The following is a 23277-nucleotide window of genomic DNA, read 5'->3' as shown; positions in this document are numbered from 1 at the left end:
TAATTAAGACTTCAAATCTTATCCACCCCGTTTTTGTTGGAGAGCTACTTGGATGACTCACACTACGGCGGAGACTTCTCCCAGCTCTTAAGTGGTGTTGAATCTTTAACGAAGAGAGCTTTCCTCCCACGCGCTTTAGTTAATACAGTAGGTAATAACAGGGAGTAACGGGCTTTCGGAAACGCCCAAGTGATTTAGGTGCATAAGTCCACTGGCTTTCAATAGGACGTGAGTTCCTAAATCACTCAGGTGCTTTTCAAAATCCCACCCAAGGTATTTTAAATCACCTGACTAAAAGCCTTTCCCTTTCGGTTTATCAGGTGTCATCTTGGTATGGCTGCTGTCATGAACCTATTCAGTTCTCCAGTCATCCGCAGAGACAAGATTTGAATTTGCAAAGCAAAAACAAGCAGCAAAATAAACCTTTTTCACTCCCACAATCACCTCCCACTCTCAGACTCATTTCTATATCCTCACTAAGCAGCATAAATAAAGGGGCATAAACCCACCCACCCTGCTTTGTAGGTCACTTTAAAACTGGTTTATTTGACTGTTACCTCTGGATCTTTTCTCCAAGTATCCTTGCTTCAAAACAGTCCCCAACTCTTGAGCAGGTTTCTGTATGCCGTCCTCTGATCCTAAAGAGACCAAAGCAAAGTCTTGTGAAACACACAAAAGATTTCTTATCTGCAGGCTGCGCTCTTCCTCGACCAGGCAGAACCACAGACACACAATGCCTGGCCAAGCATGCATGCAACCAATGTGTATGCACACACCTGCACGATTTGTACTCCCATGTGAACTCTTTTGTATGCGTCACACCCAAATTGGCTACCCCAGCCCGCTAGAAGGGTCAACAGAGCTTTTCCAAACAATGAGGCATCCCAGCATCGACATCAGTTTTTATCTATAGGAGGCTGCTCATAGACTCAAAGGTCAGAAGGGACCGTTACGATCATCTAGTCTGACCTCCTGCACAATGCAGGCCACAGAATCTCACCCATCCACTTCTATAACAACCCCCTAACCTATGTCTGAGTTATTGAAGTCTTCAAATTGTGGTCTGAAGACCTCAAGCTGCAGAGAATCCTCCAGCAAGTGACCCATGCCCCATGCTGCAGAGGAAGGCGAAAAACCTCCAGGGCCTCTGCCAATCTGCCCTGGAGGAAAATTCTTTCCTGGCCCCAAATATGGCGATCAGTTAAACCCTGAGCATGTGGGCAAGACTCATCTGCCAGCACCCAGGAAAGAATTCTCTGCAGTAACTCAGATCCTATCCCATCTAACATCCCATCACAGACCACTGGGCATACTTACCTGCTCTAAGAACTAGGCTCACAATGAACTTTGTTAGACCAAACTTTATTAAGGTTATCGAGATGTCCATCCATCCGCCCCCCCTAGGGTTTTTTAATGTCATCATACATGAGGCAGGCAGAGAGACGGAGGCAGAAAGCAGGAGAAACACGGTAACACGCAGACCACCACCAAGTCTGCAGGGGGAATTTTACGGGTAGAAAACAAAGGAAGCACTAAGGGAGAAGATTGCAGGAGTCACCGAAGACGAATCAGCTGATTCTGACATAGCAACATAGCACAGAATACCGGTGTCAAGAACCACACCTACGATTCATGCACATACACCCATTCATTTTGCCGCTCGGATCCTTCTATCTCATGAGCTTTTATTGTGCCCAACCCTGTCATTCCAAAGCAACCCCCCAAAAATTAAAGTCCTGAGCCTCTCCAGCAGGATCCCAGACGGCACCTTTCCCCTCATCTCCATTGCGACCTTAAGCAGGGTGCTGTCTTTTGGGTCCTCTTGCTTTCGTACCAATGGGCCCACCCTGCCCTGCACTTTGTCCTGGCGTTAGTGTCTGCACAAGGGGTCGGGCACCAGACAAGCGTCCACATCGACTACAGGGACATCACTCATTTAGGACACTGATCCGAAGCCCACCGGAGTCAGCAGGAGTCCTTCCATCAGGCTCTGGCCTAGGCACTAGCAAGAGGAGGATCAGGCCCACTAGCCGTGCTTCCGTCACCTTGGGTCCAGCCCCACGCTGTGCGGACAGAGATGGCACTTGGGGTCCACAAATCTTGTAGCTGCATGCTCCCACCTGCCTTGGAGATCTAGAAATATGGGGGTGACTCAGCCATAAGCTCCCCTAACAGCCCTCGTCCGTGCCCAGAAGATCTTGGCTGGAGTAGATCGTCTGTGAGCAGCTAGCCATGGTCCCCACACCAGCCTCCCAGGGGTAGCCTCCAGCATGTGCCCCCCCCCACTTCCTCCCCGGCAGGGTCCAGTAGTTCAAGATCCTTCTCCTCCAACCCAAAAGGCTAAGGCTGGTTTTGGGGGCAGAGCCATTCACGTCAGGCGCTACGCCCCTGGCCACCAGTGAGAGCTCCGGGATTGTCAGCAAGTTGGAGGAGGCTTTTGCCCCCTGGCAGGATCAGGCTCGTTATTCCCAGACTTTAAGGCCGGAAGGGACAATCACGATCATCTAGACTGGCCTCCTGCATATCTGGGGCCGGAGACCCTCGCCCAGCGACTAGCATCCAGGCCAAACCCCTTGCGGGTTGCAAGACTTACAGAGGGGAGGCTGTGAAACTGACCAGACTGCACCTCATCCCCAAAATCCAGCCTGGAATTCCACAGCCCAGGGCTTGCTACTGAGAGCGTCCCCCTGCCCCGCCGCCTTGGGTCTTAATAATTTGTGCTGAAACACAATAAAAAATGACTCACTGCAAGCCACTAATCATCTCCCCACTGCCTGAGCTTGGCAGCCTTTTAAGTATGAGTAACTTCCCAGAATCTCAGACCAGAAGGGTTGCTCCTGTTTCCCTAGCGTGTCTCCCTCCCGGCCCAATCCATCCCTGGTGTCACCTCCCTCCTTTACAGACTCTTTTCCTTTTTGTGTTTTGTAGTTTGCAAACTCGGGGGCTGCTATAAATCCCCACCCACGGCTCTCGGCGTGAACGCCAGACACGAGAGCGGCATCAAAGGCACAAAGTCTGGTTTTGTATATACCCCCCCACGTGGGGACCCCCCTCTGTGCTCGATATTACCTGGGAATCGGAGCCATCCGCGGGGACAGATCCATAACGCCACTGAGGTCAATTTACACCAGGTGAGGATCTGGCTCCTAGGGTGAAGCTCACCTCTGGGGAGAGGCCCATCACTTAAATTCTAGTTTGAAGGCTTGAGTGGTGCATCAGTCTCACATCGGCCCTCTGGCCAGGGGTGAATTTCACCCCTATTCAGTAGACCTAGCTTTTCCCCATGGAACAGAAAGGCGGCAAATTAAAACCCCTGCAGCAAGATACTGCTGAGGAACAGTAGGATTCAAAACCAAGACTGGACATCTGTTTGGAAGGGATATAAGGCCTCAAGCTTCAGGGCATAACCAGACCGATAAGTATTTGGTGTCCGGTGGAAATTTGGCACCTTCCTCTGAAGCAGATGGTATCAGGCACTGCCAGTCACAGGACGCTGGACTGGTCTGACAGGCGATAGCAATTCCTACGTTTCTAAAGTGGGACATGGAGTTTTGCTGCAGGAAGCCCATTATTGACATAGTGGCCGGCTGAGCAGTGCTGATCAGAATCCACGACTTTCCAAGACGCTGGGGTCGCTCAGAACCCTCGTGCAGGGGCCACCCGGTCTGACCTCTCTGCTCCTCACCCACACAGGGAGCAGCACCTTTGTTACAGACACATCACATGCTTTTTGTTTGATGCTGAACTTCCGACTTGGAGAGGGAAAAAGAAAAAGGCATTGTAAGCATTTTTTTAAAATCAGAATCCAGGCCCCTTTCATTAATGCAAATCTAAATGTCATTTTATGGGACATTTATAATTATGAAAATGGGCTGACGCTGCCTGGTACACAGGGGGAACCCGCAAGTATGAATATTACATTAGTGTGCCCGATGCCAGCTCACTCATCCCGCTGGCAGGAGCATAAAAAATGCTCGAGTGAAACTTTTATTTAGACGTTAAGATTCCAGGCCCCAGCGGGGTGACGGAGGCAGCCCCTGTGAGATCCCATCAGTACGCGTGTTTGAATTGAATTACCCAGGGGGAAAGGCAGGAGCGGGGAGAGCTGGTTTGCGTATTTAATTTCATTTACTTTCAGTACATTATCAGCATGGGGCTTCCCTCAGCCCCCACTCTCCATCCCCCAAGAAACAAGACTGCAGAGAAGGGTTGCGTACATGCTCCAGGGGCCAGCTGCAAGCTACAGATCTTTCTCATCCGCTCCTGCCTTTTGTGCTGGTCCTTCATGGGCAAGCAGATCCTGCACTGTCTTTTGCTGCGGTCTCCTGAGTCGAGGAGGATTCTGGGGAGCTATAAAGTGTCCATCAAACACCCCCAAGCAGAGGGGAAAAAACAAGGCAGAATGGCCTAGGAGACTGAGCACAGAGCCTGGAACCAGGATCATCCATGCATAACCCAGCTCTGCCATTGGACTCACTGTATCCACATTGCATCGTGCTCTGCCCGTCTCTCTGCATCCACCTGTCATCTCTTGTCTTAGATTGTAAGCATTTTGGGGCAGGGACCATGTTCTTGGTGTGTGTCTGTACAGCGCTGAGTGCAGTGAGGACCTGGTTCATGACTGGGGCTCCTAGACACGACCGCAATACAACTAAAATAATAAAACCTCTCTTTGGGCAAGGCACACCGCCTTTCTGTGACTCAGTTTCCCCATCAGTAAAATAGGAATCATGATACTTACCCTCCTTTGTAAATGCTATGTGATTGCTTAGTTTACACACACACACACACACACACACACCCACCCACCCCTCACCCTGGAAACATTAAAAGCTAAATGCCCTTATGACTGTAGCACGCAAGAGAAACATCGCTGTCAGAACCTCCCAGATACAGCCCTCGTAACACACCTGGAGCCATAAAGATGAAATCTGCGGCGAGGCATGTTACTGCAGAGGACATGGCAGTTCTGCACCCACTGCTCTATCGGGGGAGACGCAGAGAAGACAGAAGCTGTTAGGCAGAGCGCCTTCTCCCTCCAGATGCGCCCCGAGCACCCGCGGCCAAGTCTGCCACACGAGCGCTGAGCAGAATTCCATCTCTCGGCACCTCGGTGATTTTCCATGCCAGCCACGGACGTGGGCTGCCCCGGGAGAGCCCTCCCCAGCAGGCATTGTGTATCCAAAAAAGCAGAGATGCTGGAGTCCTGGCCTGTTTCACCGGGTGTGTTCTCGCTCAATGAGAAAAGAGAATCCGAGATAGTCAGCTGGCAACACCAAGCCACGGGAAGAACACAAGAGGCCACATGACTTGGATTGCAACAGGGCATCAGTGCTGAGGGAGGTCTTTACAGAACAAGCCGGCAGCAGATGGAGAAATTATCCTGAAAAGAAAGTCAGGGGGGCTTTTTTTCTTTTTTTTTTTTTTAAATACCTCCAGTTCATTCTCATGCACTAGAAAAACAAACCTCATGGGCTAGTCACAAACTAGCCAGGGACACATGCTGAGCCAAGCAGCTCAGATTTGAAGGCCAGGAAAGACGAGTACAACGTATTTGGTCCGACGCTCCTGGTCAGAGAATCTCGCCCAGTAATTCCTGTGCCGAGGCCAAACACCTTGGCCAATCAACCAGAGCTTCGATTTAAAGACTAAGGCCTCACCTAGAGGGCAAAGAGAGAGACCGCGCGCTCGCACGGCTAGTGTGAGCACAGATCCCCATCTCATATGGGATTAAGATGCACATTTTTAACAGAGAATGTTAATCTATCATTGGGCCAGATCAATCCATCAATCCATCAGTTGCCAAAGGACGGGCAAACTTCTTTATTGTTTAGGGCTAGTCTATCACAGCCAGTTAAAGCGTGGCAAGGCAGCGTGTGAATCTACAGCGCACCAGATTGCCGGGCTGTAATTTGCCAAGTGGACACAGCTACTGGGCAAAGAGAGTCCCCAAACTAGTACGCTAAGCCACACTCTGGGATGTTTGCTGCACTGCAGCAAAGGCCACACGGCAAGTCACTGCCCGGCAAGCTGGTACACTGTAGATTCACAGCCTGGCTTGTCATTAGCCGCGTAGACTAGCCCTAAGCGATAGAGAAGTTAGCCCCTCTGTTGGCAACTGGCCCAATGATTGATGAACATTCCCTGTTAAAAATGTGCATCTTAATTTCATCTGAGAGGGGGATTTGTGCTCACACCAGACCCCTGCCCCCTCTTAGATATCCCATCCCAGGCGTCACAGTAGCTACAGCCCAAGAGGCCTGGAGGACACGGCAGCCCTCCCAGGTTACCTGCACGTTCAAAGGCAGGGAATGTGGAGATGTTGCTATTGCAGTCAATTCCTGAGCGTTTGTCATTCCTGCTCCTTCACTTCGGTTAGACGTGCTGAGCCCGGAGCCTGCTCCTAGGCACTGTCCTGAGAGCAACCTTATTAAAATAAATCTAGAGGTGGGATTTTCCAAAGCGCTCAGCAGTGACCTACCTACTCCCATTGCAATCAATGGGAGCTTTGCTGTTGAGCGGAGTTAGGCCAACACTGAGGAACTGACTGTGGTAGCAACTTCATCCACTCGAACGACGGGATTTGACGGTAAATGGATCTACAAGCATGGCAGCTTACACGAACCTCACTGCAGTATTTGGGACCATTGCTGTAAGACACTGTGCAGGATCAAATCCCGCTTTCAGTCAGCATCTTATGGGCCCTCATATAAGATGGGGAGTCTCCCCTTATTTAAGCTGCTGACCCTCCATCTCTCTCAAACTCAAGAGGGTTCTGTAGGAGGCCTCATGTTGCTAAGATACAGGCCCATGGAGAAGGGTGGTCCATAAAGCCCTCCTCGGTGGCCTGCAGAATGGAGCATCTGGTGAGTCAAGCAGCAGATGTGTGTGTGGGGGGGAAAGAAAACAGATGATGGGGGAAGGGGGGGCCCCACAAGAGGCCTTCTTTCTCACAAAGCCGTTCGCAAGATGGAGAAGCTGGAGAGCCGGAGTTAAGCAGACAACACTGGACCTGGTGTGGTTCAACTGAAGTCAAGAGAGTTACAACAGGAAAAGAACGCAGTTTAATGAAACCAAAAATCTCATGCAAGCTTGCTGGTTGCAAACGGCATCATGTTGACCTGTTTTCTCTGCACCCTCAAGCTCATCTCTTGCACCTCTTCCTTGCCCTCCACCATTCCTCTGTTTAATCAAAACACCAGTTTCACATCCCCGGCTCTCTCTTTCTTTTCTCCTTCTGCTGCTCCTTGTTCTCTTCGTCTCTCTCTTCCTCCTTGCCCTTTGTTCCCTTGTAGCCATGCTTCTCTCTCAGTCTCCCAGCTCAGGAACTTGGTCTAACTTTTCAGTGCCTTGAAAACTTAGAATTGTTTATATATATATATATAAAAAAATGGGGGAATGAAATGAGCAATTGTTTCACAGAAAATGGGAAACTAAACAATTGTCAGCGTGCATCGTCCAAAATAGATCTTGTGCCAGACTAATTGTATTGCTTTTTTTTGAGGAGGTTAATAAGAAAGGAGATGAAGCGAAGGCAGTGGAGGTAATTTACTGGGGCTTCAATAAGACTTTTCATAAGAGGCTTGTAAGTCAAGTTCAAAGGATAGGCATCTACCTTAGCTACCTGGAATGAAAGTTGGCCAACAACCAAGGTGCAGTTCACATTCAAAGGCAGCAAATCACATGGAGAGTTATCAAGTGAAATTTCTGAGGGCTCAGACCCAGGTCCTGTTCTCTTCAGTTACAAAAGCCTAACATATTGCATAGTATCCCAATTTGCAATGCTGTTTTGTCTGAATACAAACAATCCATCTAAAGTTTGCATTTAAGAAAAAAGGGTCCTCAGGGGGACGTGACAGCAGAACCGGCCACGGTGCGAGTTTTATACATCTTCCTTTAAAGCATCTGCTACCAGTCAACACTGAAGCCTGGGTTCAAGGCTAGATGGCTGATGGCAATTTCTGTGTTCCTATGACAACTCTTGACACAGGACTAAGTACTAGTCCCACTGAAGTCATCCTAGGAAGTTACAAATCCACCGAAGAATGGAAGACTGTCCTAATGGAACAACGCAGTGCTTTGAAATTCTTGTAGATGCCACATAGTTATTGGCATAATATTGGTGGATCAGAAAGGCAGCCAGCCAGAGACAGACCTCTATCTACAGAGCTAGCTAGTTAGTGTAGGTTTTCCTAAGGAGTCCATGACTGCGGTGTCTATGGCTGACAATGAAACAAGACAGAACAGACAGAATTCCTTGATTTCAGATGGGACTAGTACTGACTTGGGGCATGTAGGGGGACTCTCAGTGTCTGTTATTCTGCCTGGAAAATTTCACAGCAAGTCTGAAGTGAAATCAACTTTGCAAAAAGCAAAAATGGAATCCAGAAAGGAGGCAGCGCCTTTGGCCCCAAAGTTTCCATCCAAACCACTAAATCTATAATTGCAAAATAAAAAACACTAAATCTCACTATCTATTTGCACAGCTCATTAGCTCAGGGCTCACACTCAGCAAAGAGGGAGGGTGGAAATTAAAAAAAAAAAACCCAACCCTTTAGCACCAAGTACCGTTTGGAAGTTGCTATGGAAACCAGCCCTTTGCTCCGGCTTTGCAACTGAGACTTGCACATTTCTGCTCTGATGCGTTTGTTCGTCTGTCCCTTGGTCCGAGGAGTTTATGAGGACACTTTTTTTTTTAACAAGTCTTCTTTTTATATACACAGATATAGGGAGAGAGATCTCGCTCCCCTGTTACTTCTCTCCCCCCAACATAACATTATGTCAGCCACTCGACCTGCTGTGCTACCGGGACAGCATGATTTACAACGTGAAAAGGGAAAACCTAAATCATCACAGAATGAAAACATTAAAGTTAATGCCTCACAAGTGAGGAATTTATTACCATTAACTCCAATAAACAGTTATAAACCACCCGTCCTTTCCTGTCCACGGACAGGGACACGGACGCAGGGACTTCATTATTGCTCAACTTTCTTTTCTTCTTCACTAGACCAGTCATGTGTGTTCCACTTGGCCACCATTTATTGTTAACTGGACTGGCTCATTTTCCAGGGACTGAAGGCGGCATGAAGGCCTCATCCATTTCATTTCGCGGGCGGCTCGGTGCAGATGGATGGAAGAAAAAAGTTCATGAGACGTGCCGCTCGATGGGTTTATTTAAACGCCACTGAAATATATGCTTGACAAAAGCCAACTCTCGCCCGGGCCCCGTACGTCATTACTCAAAAAGGCTGACGTATAAGTAACAACATATGGGCAAGCTGTGAAGTTACACCGGATACCAGCTCACTTCAGGGTGCACTTGGCCAAATATTTGCTTCTCACTCAGGTTCCACCACCACCTTGGAAACCTGAGCCTGAAATCTGAGGCCTTACTGAATTTTCTCTCTCACCTCATCTCAAAGGAGCAGAGAGGAGCTTATGGTTCTCTGTATAGTAGCCTCTCTCCAAGGAAAAGCATGTAATAATAATAATAATAATAAGGTTATTAATTATTGACCAAAGCCTGAGGTCTTTCCTCAATTAAAAACACCCATTGGCTTCCACGAGAGTTTAGGATCTGGCCCCTCATCATCATACATGCACTGGAGTTGGTTATTGGACACTTGCTCACAATTAAGACTGAACTGGGTTCAGGTCTGCCAGTGTCTGGTCTGCAGAGCTGCCCCAGGATTGAGGCCCTCAATACACACAGGTAACGCCTGCACACCCCATATCCATTAGCAATTATTAGCACACAGCAACCCTCAGTCACGGACCTGGACTCCCACGGTGCAAGGTGCAGTACAAACACAGAACACAAGGCTGATCCCTGACAATTGCCTCTCATACCCTCTACCCCACGACTGCTTTGGGGCTCTTTGGAACTATTTCTCCTCTCCTTTCCCAGGGCGCCGATCAGGACCAGCTCAGCTGAGGAGACCAGATACAGACCCCCAATCTCTTGGTACCCTGTCCATAAAGAGGAAGAGTCAATTCAGCTAGTAAGCGACCAAAACTCAAATCCTCCACTTCCTGAATTAGCGTGCTAATGGTTACCGACGCAGAGAGCGGTTGAGCAACACTGGCTTCTCCTGCCCAGAGGAAAGTTGGCTGTCCTCCAGCTTCATTAAAGCCCCTCTTGTGGATCTAACAGGACCAAGTATACAGATGGGTCTTACAATGTACTCAGAAGGTGGCTGGTTTTGGGCTCATCCTGATCCCTAATAAGAGCAAATTCAACAGCTAGGGTTCCTCCATGGAGATGCTCTGCCTTCTTGAGTTTCACCCTGGAACCATGCAGTTTTGATGGCTCCAAACGGCCCCAAGCTTTTGGAGGAGTTTCATCCCAGTCCCAACATCATGGCTGGGGACCATCTCTAGAACTTATTCTAAACCACTCATCCGATAAGTGGGTCCCACTGGATGAGACTCTCCTGTGGCGGTGTGCTCCTACGGTAGTAGTCACATGGGTGCGGAATGGAAACAGGATACTGTCACAATCTAGCCTAGTGTTGTACAAGCTCAAATTATCCCTGGTCCCCCACCTTTCCCGAGGTTTGTTCTGAATGGACAGACAGAAAATCTGGAGTTGGGAAGAAAGCAGACGACTGTCATGGAGTGGAGCAGCTAGGGTACCAGAAGTAATTATCTCGATAGCTGTGCTGTAGTCAAGGTCCTGCAGAAATGTACTTGGGTTTTGGGAACTGACAAACTTCACTAGTTTCTGGATCGCGCTGTACCTCCTGCAGGCCGGCACTGTCCACTGGAATGCTGAGGCCGAGCCCCTGGCACTTCTCTGCTAGGAAAATTGGCGACCACAAAATCAACGCAGAAAAATGCCCAAAGTTGTGGACGTGATTTTAATTTACAGGGTCTCTGTCAGGCTACAAAAGAGCAGACACCTGTTGGCTAAAGCCCATCTCACAGCTTAGCCTATTAGTCCTATAAAAATTCTGTAGCACATAATCGTCAGCCTTGACACAAACGATTCCTATAGATCATGGTGGAAAATCAAGAGGATTTAAGGACAGAGGAGGGTAGGAAAAAGTGAAACAAATGACATGCAATTTTTCAAGTGGAAACAATGGCAATATGAAGATATATAGGTGTCAACCATACAGGAGGAGGCAGGAGGCTATGCTCTTTTACCTCTTATGGTGTCACTCTCATGACCTCTACCATTTGAAATGCTTTGATTCCACCTTGCCCAAGGGATCTTTCAGCACCGGAGAAGAGATGAAGAATGCCCACGCCTGACCTCACCTCTACATTGTCTAATGACTGATGGCATAAATCAGTGTTTCCCCTCCGCAGACCCGAGTGTCAAGAACCCATGTGAGAAGGCTGGAAATATTAAATGATTTCCCCAAGGGTTTTGATTGTTACTTGGTTTCTCTCCCGTAACTGTGGAGCTGTGTTGCACATAAAGAATAGCTGTCCCTCGGGACCTCAATTTGTGTATAGAACGAACTATAGAAATAAGTCAAACCACTAGCTTTTTGGAGAGGGGCACAGAACAAAAACCAATGACTGGAGAATGGGCTTATTCTAGTCCATGCTTTGTGCTGCGGTTGCTCTATGCTGGTGGTCCCTTTTGCACCATGCCACTGGAATTAAGAGGTTTGACTGTATTTCCTGCAGAACCTTCCTCTCCTACTGGGCTGGAAGCCTGCAGCAGATCAGAAGCCATCGCACAAGATCCAATAGCTTGTTCCTGAGTTAAGCAAACAATCCCGCTGCTCAGCAGAACGAGTGGTTCCTTGGGCTTTATAGGAGTAACATGGTCTTTAGCAACAAGAATGGCTTTAGGAATCAGGAATCCCCCCCCTCCCACCTCCAAGTTTTGATCCTGGCTCTGGCATTCGCTTGCAGAGGGGTCTGAGGGACAGTCACTCAACCGCTTTGGGAGGCATCCAGTTATGCAGGTTGAACGTGTGTCCTGTGAGTCCTTACTCACGCGTGGTCCCAGGGGCCTCGATTCTGATCTCCAGTGTCAAGCCTACTGACGTCAAAGAGTTACGCCGGCTACTCATAAAAGCAACAGGGTGGGTGTGAACTGGGTGAGAAAACCCATGTAAAGGCATAAGCAGTTAAATGGAGTAATTTACACCAGTTGGATGGGAGGTGGGGACCAGGCAGAGTCCTTGGGATAATTAGAGAGCGCAGCTCCTACTCGGGTCAATGGGAATTGACGTAGGGGATGGTGCAGGAGACATTCAAGAGTGTCTCTCTCTGGGGAAGGATGGGGAAGCTGCTTCATCTACTCCTGGGGGAATTCTGCGCCAAAAATTTTAAAATTCTGTGCACAATATTTTAAAATTCTGCAAATTTTATTTGTCAAAATCACACTCTATAATCATGCCAGTTTCAATTATTTTGGTAATTTATTTCAAAATACCTGTCAGCAAGTATGTCTGTAACAATACAGACACGCACAAAAACTCCCCTATGAGTAGAGTGTTTAAGAAACCCCATACGACAACCCAGTTCCTGTTTCTCTGTCCCCTCCCACTCAGAGCCCAGCTGGGGGGGGGGGGGGCAGAAACTCACACCCCCTGCCCCCCAGAGGCCAGCTGCAGGGACCTCCTGCCCAAACACTCACACCCCCTACCCTACTAGAGCCCAGCGATCCAGATGGAGAAACAATCTGATGCTGGGTCCCGGGCTGGCATGGAGTTTCCTGCGCGCCAACACCACCTTCCCTTGGGGTGTGCTGGGAACTGAAGCTGGTGGGAACCCTCCACGTCCCTCCCGCTCCCCCTGGCCTTGTCTTCTATTGGCGAGCTGCGCTCTGTCTGGTCCAGTGGCCCCTAGCCTTGGCCAACATACCTGCAGCTCATTTCTGTGGGGGGAAAAGGAAATTCTGCACACACAACATTAATTTCTGCAAAATTCTGCATTGCGCAGTGGTGCAGAATTCCCCTAGGAGTATCATTTATCTCACACCTTCCTCTTAGTAAATTTTTCTGGGACTCACTTTACTCGTGGCATGATCTTGGTGTGTAAATTAAGCTCATTTTGCATATCTACCAGCTACCAAACTGGGCCAAGCCATAGAGTTTAAGGCTGGGTTGTCTAGTTTGACCTCCAATATCCCTCATCCGCATGACAAGCCCAAAGCATTACGACTCCCAGGAGACTAAACTATTGTGTGTGCCAGGCGGAGAGCAGGAGGGATTGAGGTGCACCAGTGCCCAAGGCCCCTGCAACTGGAAGGAATTGACTAAGTGAGATGAGATATTCTAATGAACAGGCACCTCTTCGCAGGGTTCTTGTAGTCACATTGGTCCCAGGATATTAGAGAGACCAGGTGGGAGAGGCAGTACCTTTTATTGGACCAACCTCTGTGGGTGAAAGGCAGCTTTCGAGCTACGCAGAACTCTTCTCAGACCCGAAGAAGAGCTTCGTTTAGCTTGAAAGCATCTCTTTCATCAACAGAAAGTGGTTCAATCAGGAGAGGCAGACGTGCCCTAAAAGTGGGAGGGGCAGGGCCCCACCCCTTCCCCCATGGACCTGCTCCTGCACCACCTCTTCCCCCCCAAGACTCCGCCCCCTCCCTGCTCCTCTTCGACCCCTTCCCCCATCGCTTGCCCTTATGGCTGGTAAAAAGTGAGAGGGCCATGGCCCCCTGGCCACCCTGTTCCAACACCCCAGGGTCCAATAAAAGATATTACCTCACCCACCTTGTGTCTCTAACATTCCCCTGTCAATTCTATCCCAGATGAGCCCAGCCTGACGCATTTCCATTATTCTTATTGTTACAAATGTATTTACTTATGGTAGCACCCTCAAAATGCTGTGCAGACAGCCCAGGACAGTACCTTCTCTGAGAAGCTCTCAGGCTAAAGGCAAACAAGGAGACACAGACAATTTACATACAAATCAACCAGAAGTGGGCCTCTAGAAGTGATTCCAAGGGAGCAGGAAATCAATGGGAATTAGGCACCTAAATGTCTTTGAAGATCTGGGACGTTGCCGACGGGCCTGGGAAAGGTGCATGGAAGAGGGCCCAGAGGTGACCGTGTGACAAAGGGAACCCTTGGGACTCGAACCAGTTGACACCAAGCAGTGCTCGACCGAATCTGCCTCATCTCATTCCCCATCTGTAAAATGGGCACCTACCGCCTAGGTGGTGAGGGGAGGGCTGTGCTGTAGGGGTTAATTAGTGGATGTTTGTACAGGGCTTTGCAAATGGGAAGCCCCACAGAAGTGCTAAGTGGGGTCATTATTTCATCATTCAAACCCAGCATCCTTCTGTAAAAACTAGTTTTGAAGGGTAATTAGGCCTAATTGTTTTTATGGTTTAGCTGCCGAGTTCTTTCATTTTAAAAAGCAGGTCAGGTCACCTCTGTGGAAAGGTTCTCCATAAGAAACTTCACTGCGAACAAACAGTCCTGCCGTCACACAATGGAACGGCTAGACCGGGGTGGGCAAACTACGGCCCGGGGGCTGCACCCGGCCCTCCAGATGTTTTAATCTGGCCCTCAAGCTCCAGCCAGGAAGCCGGGTCAGGGTCTTGCCCCACTCCGCACAGCTTCGGAAAGCAGAGGCACGTCCCCACTCCAGCTCCTACGCGTAGGGGCAGCCAGGGGTCTCTGCACACAGCCCCTGCCTGAAGCACTGCCCCCTGCAGCTCCCATTGGCTAGGCAGTGCCTATGGACAGGGCAGTGCACAGAGTCGCCTGGCAGCGCCTCTGTGTAGGAGCCGGAGGGGGAACATGCCGCTGCTTCTGGGAGCTGCTTGAGGTAAGCGTAGCTCAGAGCCTGCACCCCCGACTCCTCCCCACGTCCCACCCCCCTGCCCCAACCCTGATCCCCCTTCCACTCTCCATACCCCTCGGTCCCAGCACAGAGCACCCTCCTGCACCCCTAACTCCTCATCCCTACCCCATCCTAGAGCCCACACCCGTAGCCCTCACCCCCACTCCGGCACCCCAACCCCTTGCCCCAGTCTGGACCCTTCTCCCGCACCCTGAACTCCTTATCTTCTGGCCCCACCCCAGAACCCGCATCCCCAGCTGGACCCCTCACCCCCTCCTACACCCCAACCCCCAATTTTGTGAGCATTCATGGCCCGCCATACAATTTCCATACCCAGATGTGGCCCTCGGGACAAAACGTTTGCCCACCCCTGGGCTAGACTGTAACTACCCAGCAGTCTAGCCCCAGATAAGCAGAGTATGAAGCTGAGTCCTGGTGTTATGCCAAAAGTGTTAGGTCGACCCAACTATGTTCCTCAGGTGTGGATTTTTCACACCCCTGAGCAGCACAGTTACACTGACCCACCCCTGATGGAAGAATTCTTCCTAGCTCCCATCTCTTGGGGAGCTGGATTACCCACTCCAGTGGGAGAACCCTTCCTATTAGCGTAGGCAGCTCGATACTGAAGCACGAAGGCTGTAACATTTCAAGTGTGCACAAACCCTTAGGGCATAACTACACTGGAATCAGAAGTGCGACCACAGCCCATGTGGATGCTCATCTAGCCAGCTCGAACAGCAGCAGCAAAGCCACAGCAGCACGAGCTCGCGTCTTTAACTATGGTTCCAGGGTGGAGATTGTCTGGCCCGCGCTGCCATGGCTTTACTGCAGGTATTTGTGCTCACTAGACCCAAGGGCATGTCTACATTGCAATGATGGGGTTAGCGCTAATCTAGCTAACTCCTGGAGCAGGGATATTGCAGCAGCGCAGGTGTAAGTGTGGACGGTAGCCTGACTGAAATGCTGAGGCCATCTCCAGGGCTTCCCCTCTCCACTGATTTTCACGGATGTTAAAAAGGCTCTCATTCCGTTCGTCTAAACCAACGGACGACGAACCACCGAGGACCGTGGCTGGCAGACAAGCATCCGCCAAAATGCCGTCGAAAAGCGGCAATGTCGAGGCGTCGCCGCCAAAAATCAGCTGCATTTTGGCGGTGACACCTCTTGGTGACACCGCTTTTCGGCAGCGATGCCTCTTGATGATACCGCTTTTCAGCAGCATTTCGGCAGATACTTGTCTGCTGGCCAGTATGCAGGCGCACATAGATGCCCCAGCAGGCACCATGGTGCCCACGAGCACTGCGCTGGGGACCACTGGTCTAGCCATATCTGGCCCTGCGTGCAAACCAGGAGTAACGTTAGGGCTTTTTTACGTACAAAAATTGTGCTGCTTTGTAACAATCCCTGTATAGTTAAAGCAGGAGAACCCCTCTAACACGGAGAGTTATATTGGAGTATTGGTATAACCGCGTCCACACTGGGAGTGGTACTGGTATAACAAAAACTGGTATGACAAAGCCCTGGCTGGGATGATTTAGTTGGGGATTGGTCCTGCTTTGAGCAGGGGGTTGGACTAAATGACCTCCTGAGGTCCCTTCCAACCCTAATCTTCTATGGCTACGTCTTCACTACTGGCCGTATCGGCGGGTAGCAATCGATTTCTCGGGGATCGATATATCGCCTCTCATCTAGACGCGATATATCGATCCCCAAATGAGCTCCTGTCGACTCTGGAACTCCACCAACACGAACGGCGGTAGCAGCTTCAACAGGGGAGCCACGGACGTCGATCCCGCGCCGTGAGGATGGTAGGTAACTCGATCTAAGATACTTTGACTTCAGCTACGCTATTCACGTAGCTGAAGTTGCATATCTTAGATCGATTTCCCCCCCCCAGTGTAGACCAGCCCTATGATTCTAACTATATTGGGGAAATAATCACGCCCCTAACTGAAGTAGTTTTACTGGGACAACATCTGTGTGCATCCCAGGCCTTCAAAGAGTGGCGGCCTGACTGAATGCCCTCTGAAGCTAAAGATGAGGCCTAACTGGTGTGGGGAAGCAGACACCTTTGTTGGATGACTAGGGTACTTCACGTCCCTTGCTCCCGAGACAGGGCTGCACCTTCTCCGCTCTATTACAGGGACATCATCAAGGAACCACCATGCTGAGGAACATCTCCTCTGCATCCAAACGGATGCCCCGTGTTTTCAGGTGAAAACTCTCACCCTGGGAGGAAGTCAGGAAGCCTCATGGAGGCGCGGCTGCAGCTTGTGTAGATTTACCAGCTTTAATCTAGCTAGTTTGCATCCCGGAGCAAGGAAGCCGCAGCAGCATGGGCTGCAGCAGGGCGAGCCACTCAAGTACTTACCCCGAGCCCGGGCTGGCCCTGCGGGCTGACATGGCTTCATTGCTCCGATACCTAGATGAAAGCCTGCTCTGCTACGACTACCTGACTGCAGTATGCGCATGCACAAAATCTTCATGTCTGAAGCAGGCCAGGATAAACAGAACAGGACTGGGGGAGCCTCTTCTGAGGCTTGCCTCAGTTTCCTTGCTTCTCATACAACTCAGGGAAGCAGCGCACGCAAGGGTGGTGTGAATGTCTCTGGAGTTCATTAGCAGCTTTTGCCCTGATCTGGACAAAGATGCTTCTGCTTAAAGCCCCAGGCTCCTGCATTTGGGAGCCCAGGTGCTGAAACATCTCGGGTGGTTTCTGTCCCAGCAGAGCGAGCACTGGGATGCAGGACCAAGAGCCTTGCAGCAGATACAAAAGTGGAAGTCAAGAGGCAGAGGCTCATCCATCTGGAAAGCGAGCCAGGGCAGGGAGCAGGAGCCAGCCATACCGGAGAGCAGAGGGACCCTAAACGCAGCAGGGCAAATCAGAAGCAAAAGGAAAAAGATCCTGGCTGTCAGATGCCAAGCTGGGCTGCGCTGCGGACTGGAGATGGTACTAGTCGGTGGAGAGAGACAGGCACCAGAAGGAAACCAGAGGTGCCGTGTAAGAGGAACAAAGCTCCAGCCTCAATTTTCCCACCAAGCTGAAGTCAGCTCTGCTGAAGGGCATCGGCTGGGACTTTTCCAGCACCACACCTGGGACACTTCAGCAGAGACATGGCTATCGGGCAACCTCTGCTAGCATAGCTCTTATTTTATACCTATATTTTCTTCATCGCCTAAACCACCATCCATTAGCATTCTTCTCATTACAGCACCCGCCCTAACCTGTCCCTTTCCCTCGACTCATCTGCTCCAATCTCTTTCGCCAGTCACGCTCCCCAATTTGGGCATCAAGACATTCTGGAGTTGGGAAGTCAGGAAATCTCCCTGTGAGGCTGGGACTCATTCCAGGGAAGGAAGAACATTGCGTGCATGGTGGGAGGAGGTTCCTCAAAGGCCCTCCGTGTCAGATGATACATGGCTATTAGATTAAAGTATCTTCCATTAGTGAAGAGTGAGAGTTTGCTAAGTGCGGTTATCTGTTAGCTCGGAGTCATAACAAACCTCTTAGATAAATGAAGTGCCAATTACCCCCTTAAAAAAAAAAAAAGAGTTGCTGTTTCCTCTTGGAATTACTGGGGCTCAGAATTCCTGCTGGGAATGGCTGGAGTTTTTTAGCCGGACTGGACCCTTTTCAATCAATTCCTGGTAAAGCGGCATGTGAAAAAAAAATGCGCCAAGCATCAGTGCCAGGGTTTCCCTAGGAAACGATACAATGGGGAAGATTGAAAGGGGGATTTGATTTCCATCTCACCATCTGTTGGTGAAGGGGAGCAGATCTTATTAGGCCCATTTCACAGATGGGGACACTAAGGCACAGAACTCTCAAAAGAGAACTGAAGTGACTTTCTCTCACCCAGAAAGTCACTGGCAGAGATCCCCATGCTGCCTCTCCTTTTTCCATTACCGTGATCGGTCAGTGCACCTGTATATCATTTCTAAGTTCAGCAACATCCTAAATTTGTCCTGCATTTGCAGAGAACTATTGTTACTTCCAACACCCAATTCAGGGCAAAGCCAAGGCTGGGCTCAGTGTGGCTGTAGCTCCAACAATAGGAATTATGGTTTTTTACAACAGATGAGCGTTATCATTTATTAGCTGTTTTGTGGGAGCACCTAGGAGTTCCAGCCACGGACCAGGACCCCGTCGTGTCAGGCGCTGCATACGCAGTCCTGTGAGGCACGAGCCAATGGAAGGAGACTGATGTAAACTTGGCAGAATATGAGAATCAGGGTCACTGGGTGCCAAACTGATGCATGTTACCCCATAGTGTGGCTTACATTGGCTTTCCGAGCCAATGAACAACTTCCAGCATCATTTACTTCAGCACCGATTTGTCCCAAAGACCCATGGATTGCCCTTCTTCCTTCAAGCTGTACGTGGCCCATGAGCCATGCTCTGAGGAGCTTACATGTAAAACCAGTAACAATTGCAAGAGGCTACTAGAAACTAAGGGAATGGGAGGTGCCACTGCTGCGGCGGGGGGTGCTCAGTCATACAGAGAGCGGACAGTGCAAACATCAAGCATCTCATAGACTTTAAGGTCAGAAGGGACCGTTATGATCATCTAGTCTGACCTCCTGCAGGCCACAGAATCTCACCTCCCCACTTCTGTAACAAACCTCTAACCTATGTCTGAGTTATTGAAGTCCTCAAATCGTGGTTTAAAAACCTCAAGGTGCAGAGAATCCTCCAGCAAGTGACCCATGTCCCACGCTGCAGAGGAAGGCGGAAAACCTCCAGGGCCCCTGCCAATCTTCCTTGGAGGAAAATTCCTTCCTGATCCCAAATATGGTGATCAGTTAAACCCTGAGCATGTGGGCAAGACTCACCAGGCAGATACCTAGGAAAGAATTCTCTGTAGTAACTCAGATCCCACCCCATTTAACATCCCATCACAGACCACTGGGCATATTTACCTGCTAATAATCAAAGAACTATTAATTGCCAAAATTAGGCTATCCCATCATACCATCCCCTCCACAAACTTATCAAGCTTAGTCTTGAAGCCAGATATGTCTTTTGCCCCCACTGCTCCCCTTGGAAGGCTGTTCCAGAACTTCACTCCTCTCATGGTTAGAAACCTTCGTCTAATTTCAAGTCTAAACTTCCTAATGTCCAGTTTATACCCATTTGTTCTTGTGTCCACATTGGTACTAAGTTTAAATAATTCCTCCCCTCCCTGATATTTATCCCTCTGATATATTTAGAGAGAGCAATCATATCTCCCCTCAGCCTTCTTTTGGTTAGGCTAAACAAGCCAAGCTCTTTGAGTCTCCTTTCATAAAACAGGTTTTCCATTCCTCGGATCATCCTAGTAGCCCTTCTCTGTACCTGTTCCAGTTTGAATTCATCCTTCTTAAACATGGGAGACCAGAACTGCACACAATATTCCAGATGAGATCTCACCAGTGCCTTGTATAATGGTACTAACACCTCCTTATCTCTACTGGAAATATCTTGCCTGATGCATCCCAAGACCACATTAGCTTTTTAAATGGCCATATCACACTGGCGGCTTATAGTCATCCTGTGATCAACCAATACTTCAAGGTCCTTCTTCTTCTCTGTTACTTCCAACTGATGTGTCCCCAATTTATAACCAAAATTCTTGTTATTAATCCCTAAATTTCATTCTATTACTATTACACCAGTTTACAAGGTCATCCAGATCTTCCTGTATGATATCCCGGTCCTTCTCTGCGTTAGCAATACCTCCCAGCTTTGTGTCATCCGCAAACTTTATTAGCACATTCCCACTTTGTGTGCCAAGGTCAGTAATAAAAAGATTAAATAAGATTAGTCCCAAAACTGATCCCTGAGGAACTCCACTAGTAACCTCCTTCCAGCCTGACAGTTCACCTTTCAGTATGACCCGCTGTAGTCTCCCCTTTAACCAGTTCCTTATCCACCTTTCAATTTTCATATTGATCCCCATCTTTTCTGATGTAGCTATTAATTCCCCATGTGGAACCGTAACAAATGCCTTACTGAAATCCAGGTAAATTAGATCCACTGCATTTCCTTTGTCTAAAAAAATCTGTTACCTTCTCAAAGAAGGAGATCAGGTTGGTTTGGCACGATTTACCTTTTGTAAAACCATGTTGTATTTTGTCCAGTTACCATTGACTTCAATGTCCTTAACTACTTTCTCCTTCAAAATTTTTTCCAAGACCTTGTATACTACAGATGTCAAACTAACAGGCCTATAGTTACTCGGATCACTTTTTTTTCCTTTCTTAAAAATAGGAACTATGTTAGCAATTCTCCAGTCGTACGGTACAACCCCTGAGTTAACTGATTCATTACAAATTCTTGCTAATGGTCTTGCAATTTCATGTGCCAGTTCCTTTAATATTCTTGGATGAAGATTATCTGGGCCCCCCGATTTAGTCCCATCAAGCTGTTCGAGTTTGGCTTCTTCAGTCCAATCCACTTCCCTAACTAATTTCCTTAATTCTTTAAAGTTAGCCCTTTTGAAATCAAAAACCCTAGTCCCAGATCTATTTTTGTTTATCCTTCCATCTAGTTTGAACTGAATTAGCTCATGATCACTCAAACCAAAGTTGTCCCTACACCCATTTTTTCTATGAGGTCCTCACTACTCACCAAAACCAAATCTAAAATGGCATCTCCTTTTGTTGGTTCTTCAGCTACATGGTGAAGGAATCCATCAGCTATCGCATCTAGGAAAATCTGAGCCTTATTATTATTACTAGCATGTGTCCTCCAGTCTATATCTGGGAAGTTAAAGTCTCCCATGATCACACAATTCCCATTAAAAACATTAAAGAGGTCTCCATCCATATCCAAATCAGATCCTGGCGGTCCGTAGCACACCCCAAACACTATCTCAGGGGAGGCTCTAGGAGCTTTCTTCCCCAATGTGATTTTTGCCCAGACAGGCTCTCTCTTATCCATTCCATCACTTCTTATATCTTTACGGTCTACCTCATCGTGGATATACAATGCTACTCCACCACCTTTGCCTTTATTTCTGTCTTTCCTAAACAGCACATAGCCTTCAATACCTGTACTCCAGTCATGACTACTATTCCACCATGTTTCTGTTATCCCTATAATATCTGGTTTCACTTCCTGCACCAGTAGCTCTAATTCCTCCATTTTGTTACCTAGGCTCCCCGCATTAGTGTACAAAATCTTAATTTTTGCCGTTTGGCTTCACTGACATTCTTTACCTGATTAGGCACAGACATTCTACCACCAGTATCACCTATTAGACTGGTATCTACACTACCTTCCTCCTTATGTCTATTCTCATACCCATGGCTGTATCCTTTCTTATTTTGTTTTCTTCCCTCTCAAATGTTAAATTCCGGCATGGAGATTACCTGGACATCTCCCAACCATCTCCCCGAAATTCCTACTTTAAAGCTTCTTAATCAGTTGTGCCAGCCTCCATCCTAGAAGTCTATTTCCCTCCTTACTCAGGTGAAGTCCTTCCTGAGAGAACAGTCCTCTGTCGATGAATGCTTCCCAGTGGCCATACATCCCAAAGCCCTCCTTATAGCACCACTGCCTGAGCCATCTGTTGATCGTCATAATCTTGTCACACCTTTGATTCCCTTCTCCAGGAACAGGCAGGATCCCATGAAGATCACCTGAGCCTCAATTTCCTTAAGCATCTTCTCCAGCCTGGCATAGTCTCCCTTGATATGTTACAGCGAGAATCTAGCTGTATCATTTGTTCCCACATGAAGGACAATCAGCGGATTCTTTCCTGCTCCCGTTAGGATCCTTTTTAGCCTCAGGTCCACATCCCGTATCTTAGCACCTGGCAGACAGCACATCCTTCTGTTCTCCGGATCAGCTCTAGTTACAGGCACGTTTATTCTTCTCAATAAGGAGTCCCCAATCACGTAGACTTGCTTTTTCCTGGTAATGGTGCAATTCTCCGGTCTATCCCCTGTTCCCTCTGGCTGCAAGTCCTCTTGATTTCTATTGTCCCTTGCAATCTTCCGCAACCCATCCCCTATCCTTCTGGGGCTCCTATTTGGTGTTATCTCCATTGACTCTTCCCCTCTTCCTGTAGGGCTAACTGCTCTTCTCTTCTCCCTTGCCCTCTCACCTTCAGCGACCACCTGCTGTGCCCCTTCATCATCTTCCAATTCCGCAGACCTGTTCCTGAGCTCTATTTCTCCTTCACTGGCCCGTCTTTTCCTCTGCCTGCTTCCACCGTCCACTTTCCTCACCCAGCAGCCTCCCCTCAGAGTTCTTTGGTCCTGCTTCCATCTGCAAGTCTGAGCTTTTCCCTTCAGCCTCCTCATGTCTTTGGTCCATCATCTGCTCGAACTCCCCTCTAAACTCAACCGGAGTTTCCACCTGCATCTCCAATCCTAGGATCTTTTCTTCCATCAGCTCTATCAGGCGGCACTTCATGCAGATGAAAGTCTTTTCAGGTTCCCCCTCCAGGATCATGTACATGCCACAGTTTCCACACCCAGTCATCCTCATTGTGTCTTCCACTGCTGCCTCTGTATTGGTCATAGCCT

General features: G+C 48.9%; 1 protein-coding gene across 1 annotated transcript in view; it reads right to left on the bottom strand.

Moving 5' to 3' along the window:
- The window catches only part of SKAP1 (src kinase associated phosphoprotein 1), a 233702-nt gene that overhangs the window by 55685 nt on the left and 154740 nt on the right, over nt 1-23277 (bottom strand). The window contains exon 5 of the mRNA XM_050934839.1: nt 558-638. Within this exon, the coding sequence (XP_050790796.1) occupies nt 558-638 (81 nt within the window). The remainder of the gene's footprint in view (nt 1-557; nt 639-23277) is intronic.

This window comes from Gopherus flavomarginatus, chromosome 25 (assembly GCF_025201925.1).
Source record: "Gopherus flavomarginatus isolate rGopFla2 chromosome 25, rGopFla2.mat.asm, whole genome shotgun sequence".
Taxonomy (NCBI): domain Eukaryota; kingdom Metazoa; phylum Chordata; order Testudines; family Testudinidae; genus Gopherus; species Gopherus flavomarginatus.
Note: the sequence above shows the minus strand (reverse complement) of the source record. Positions and strands in the feature narration are given on the sequence as shown.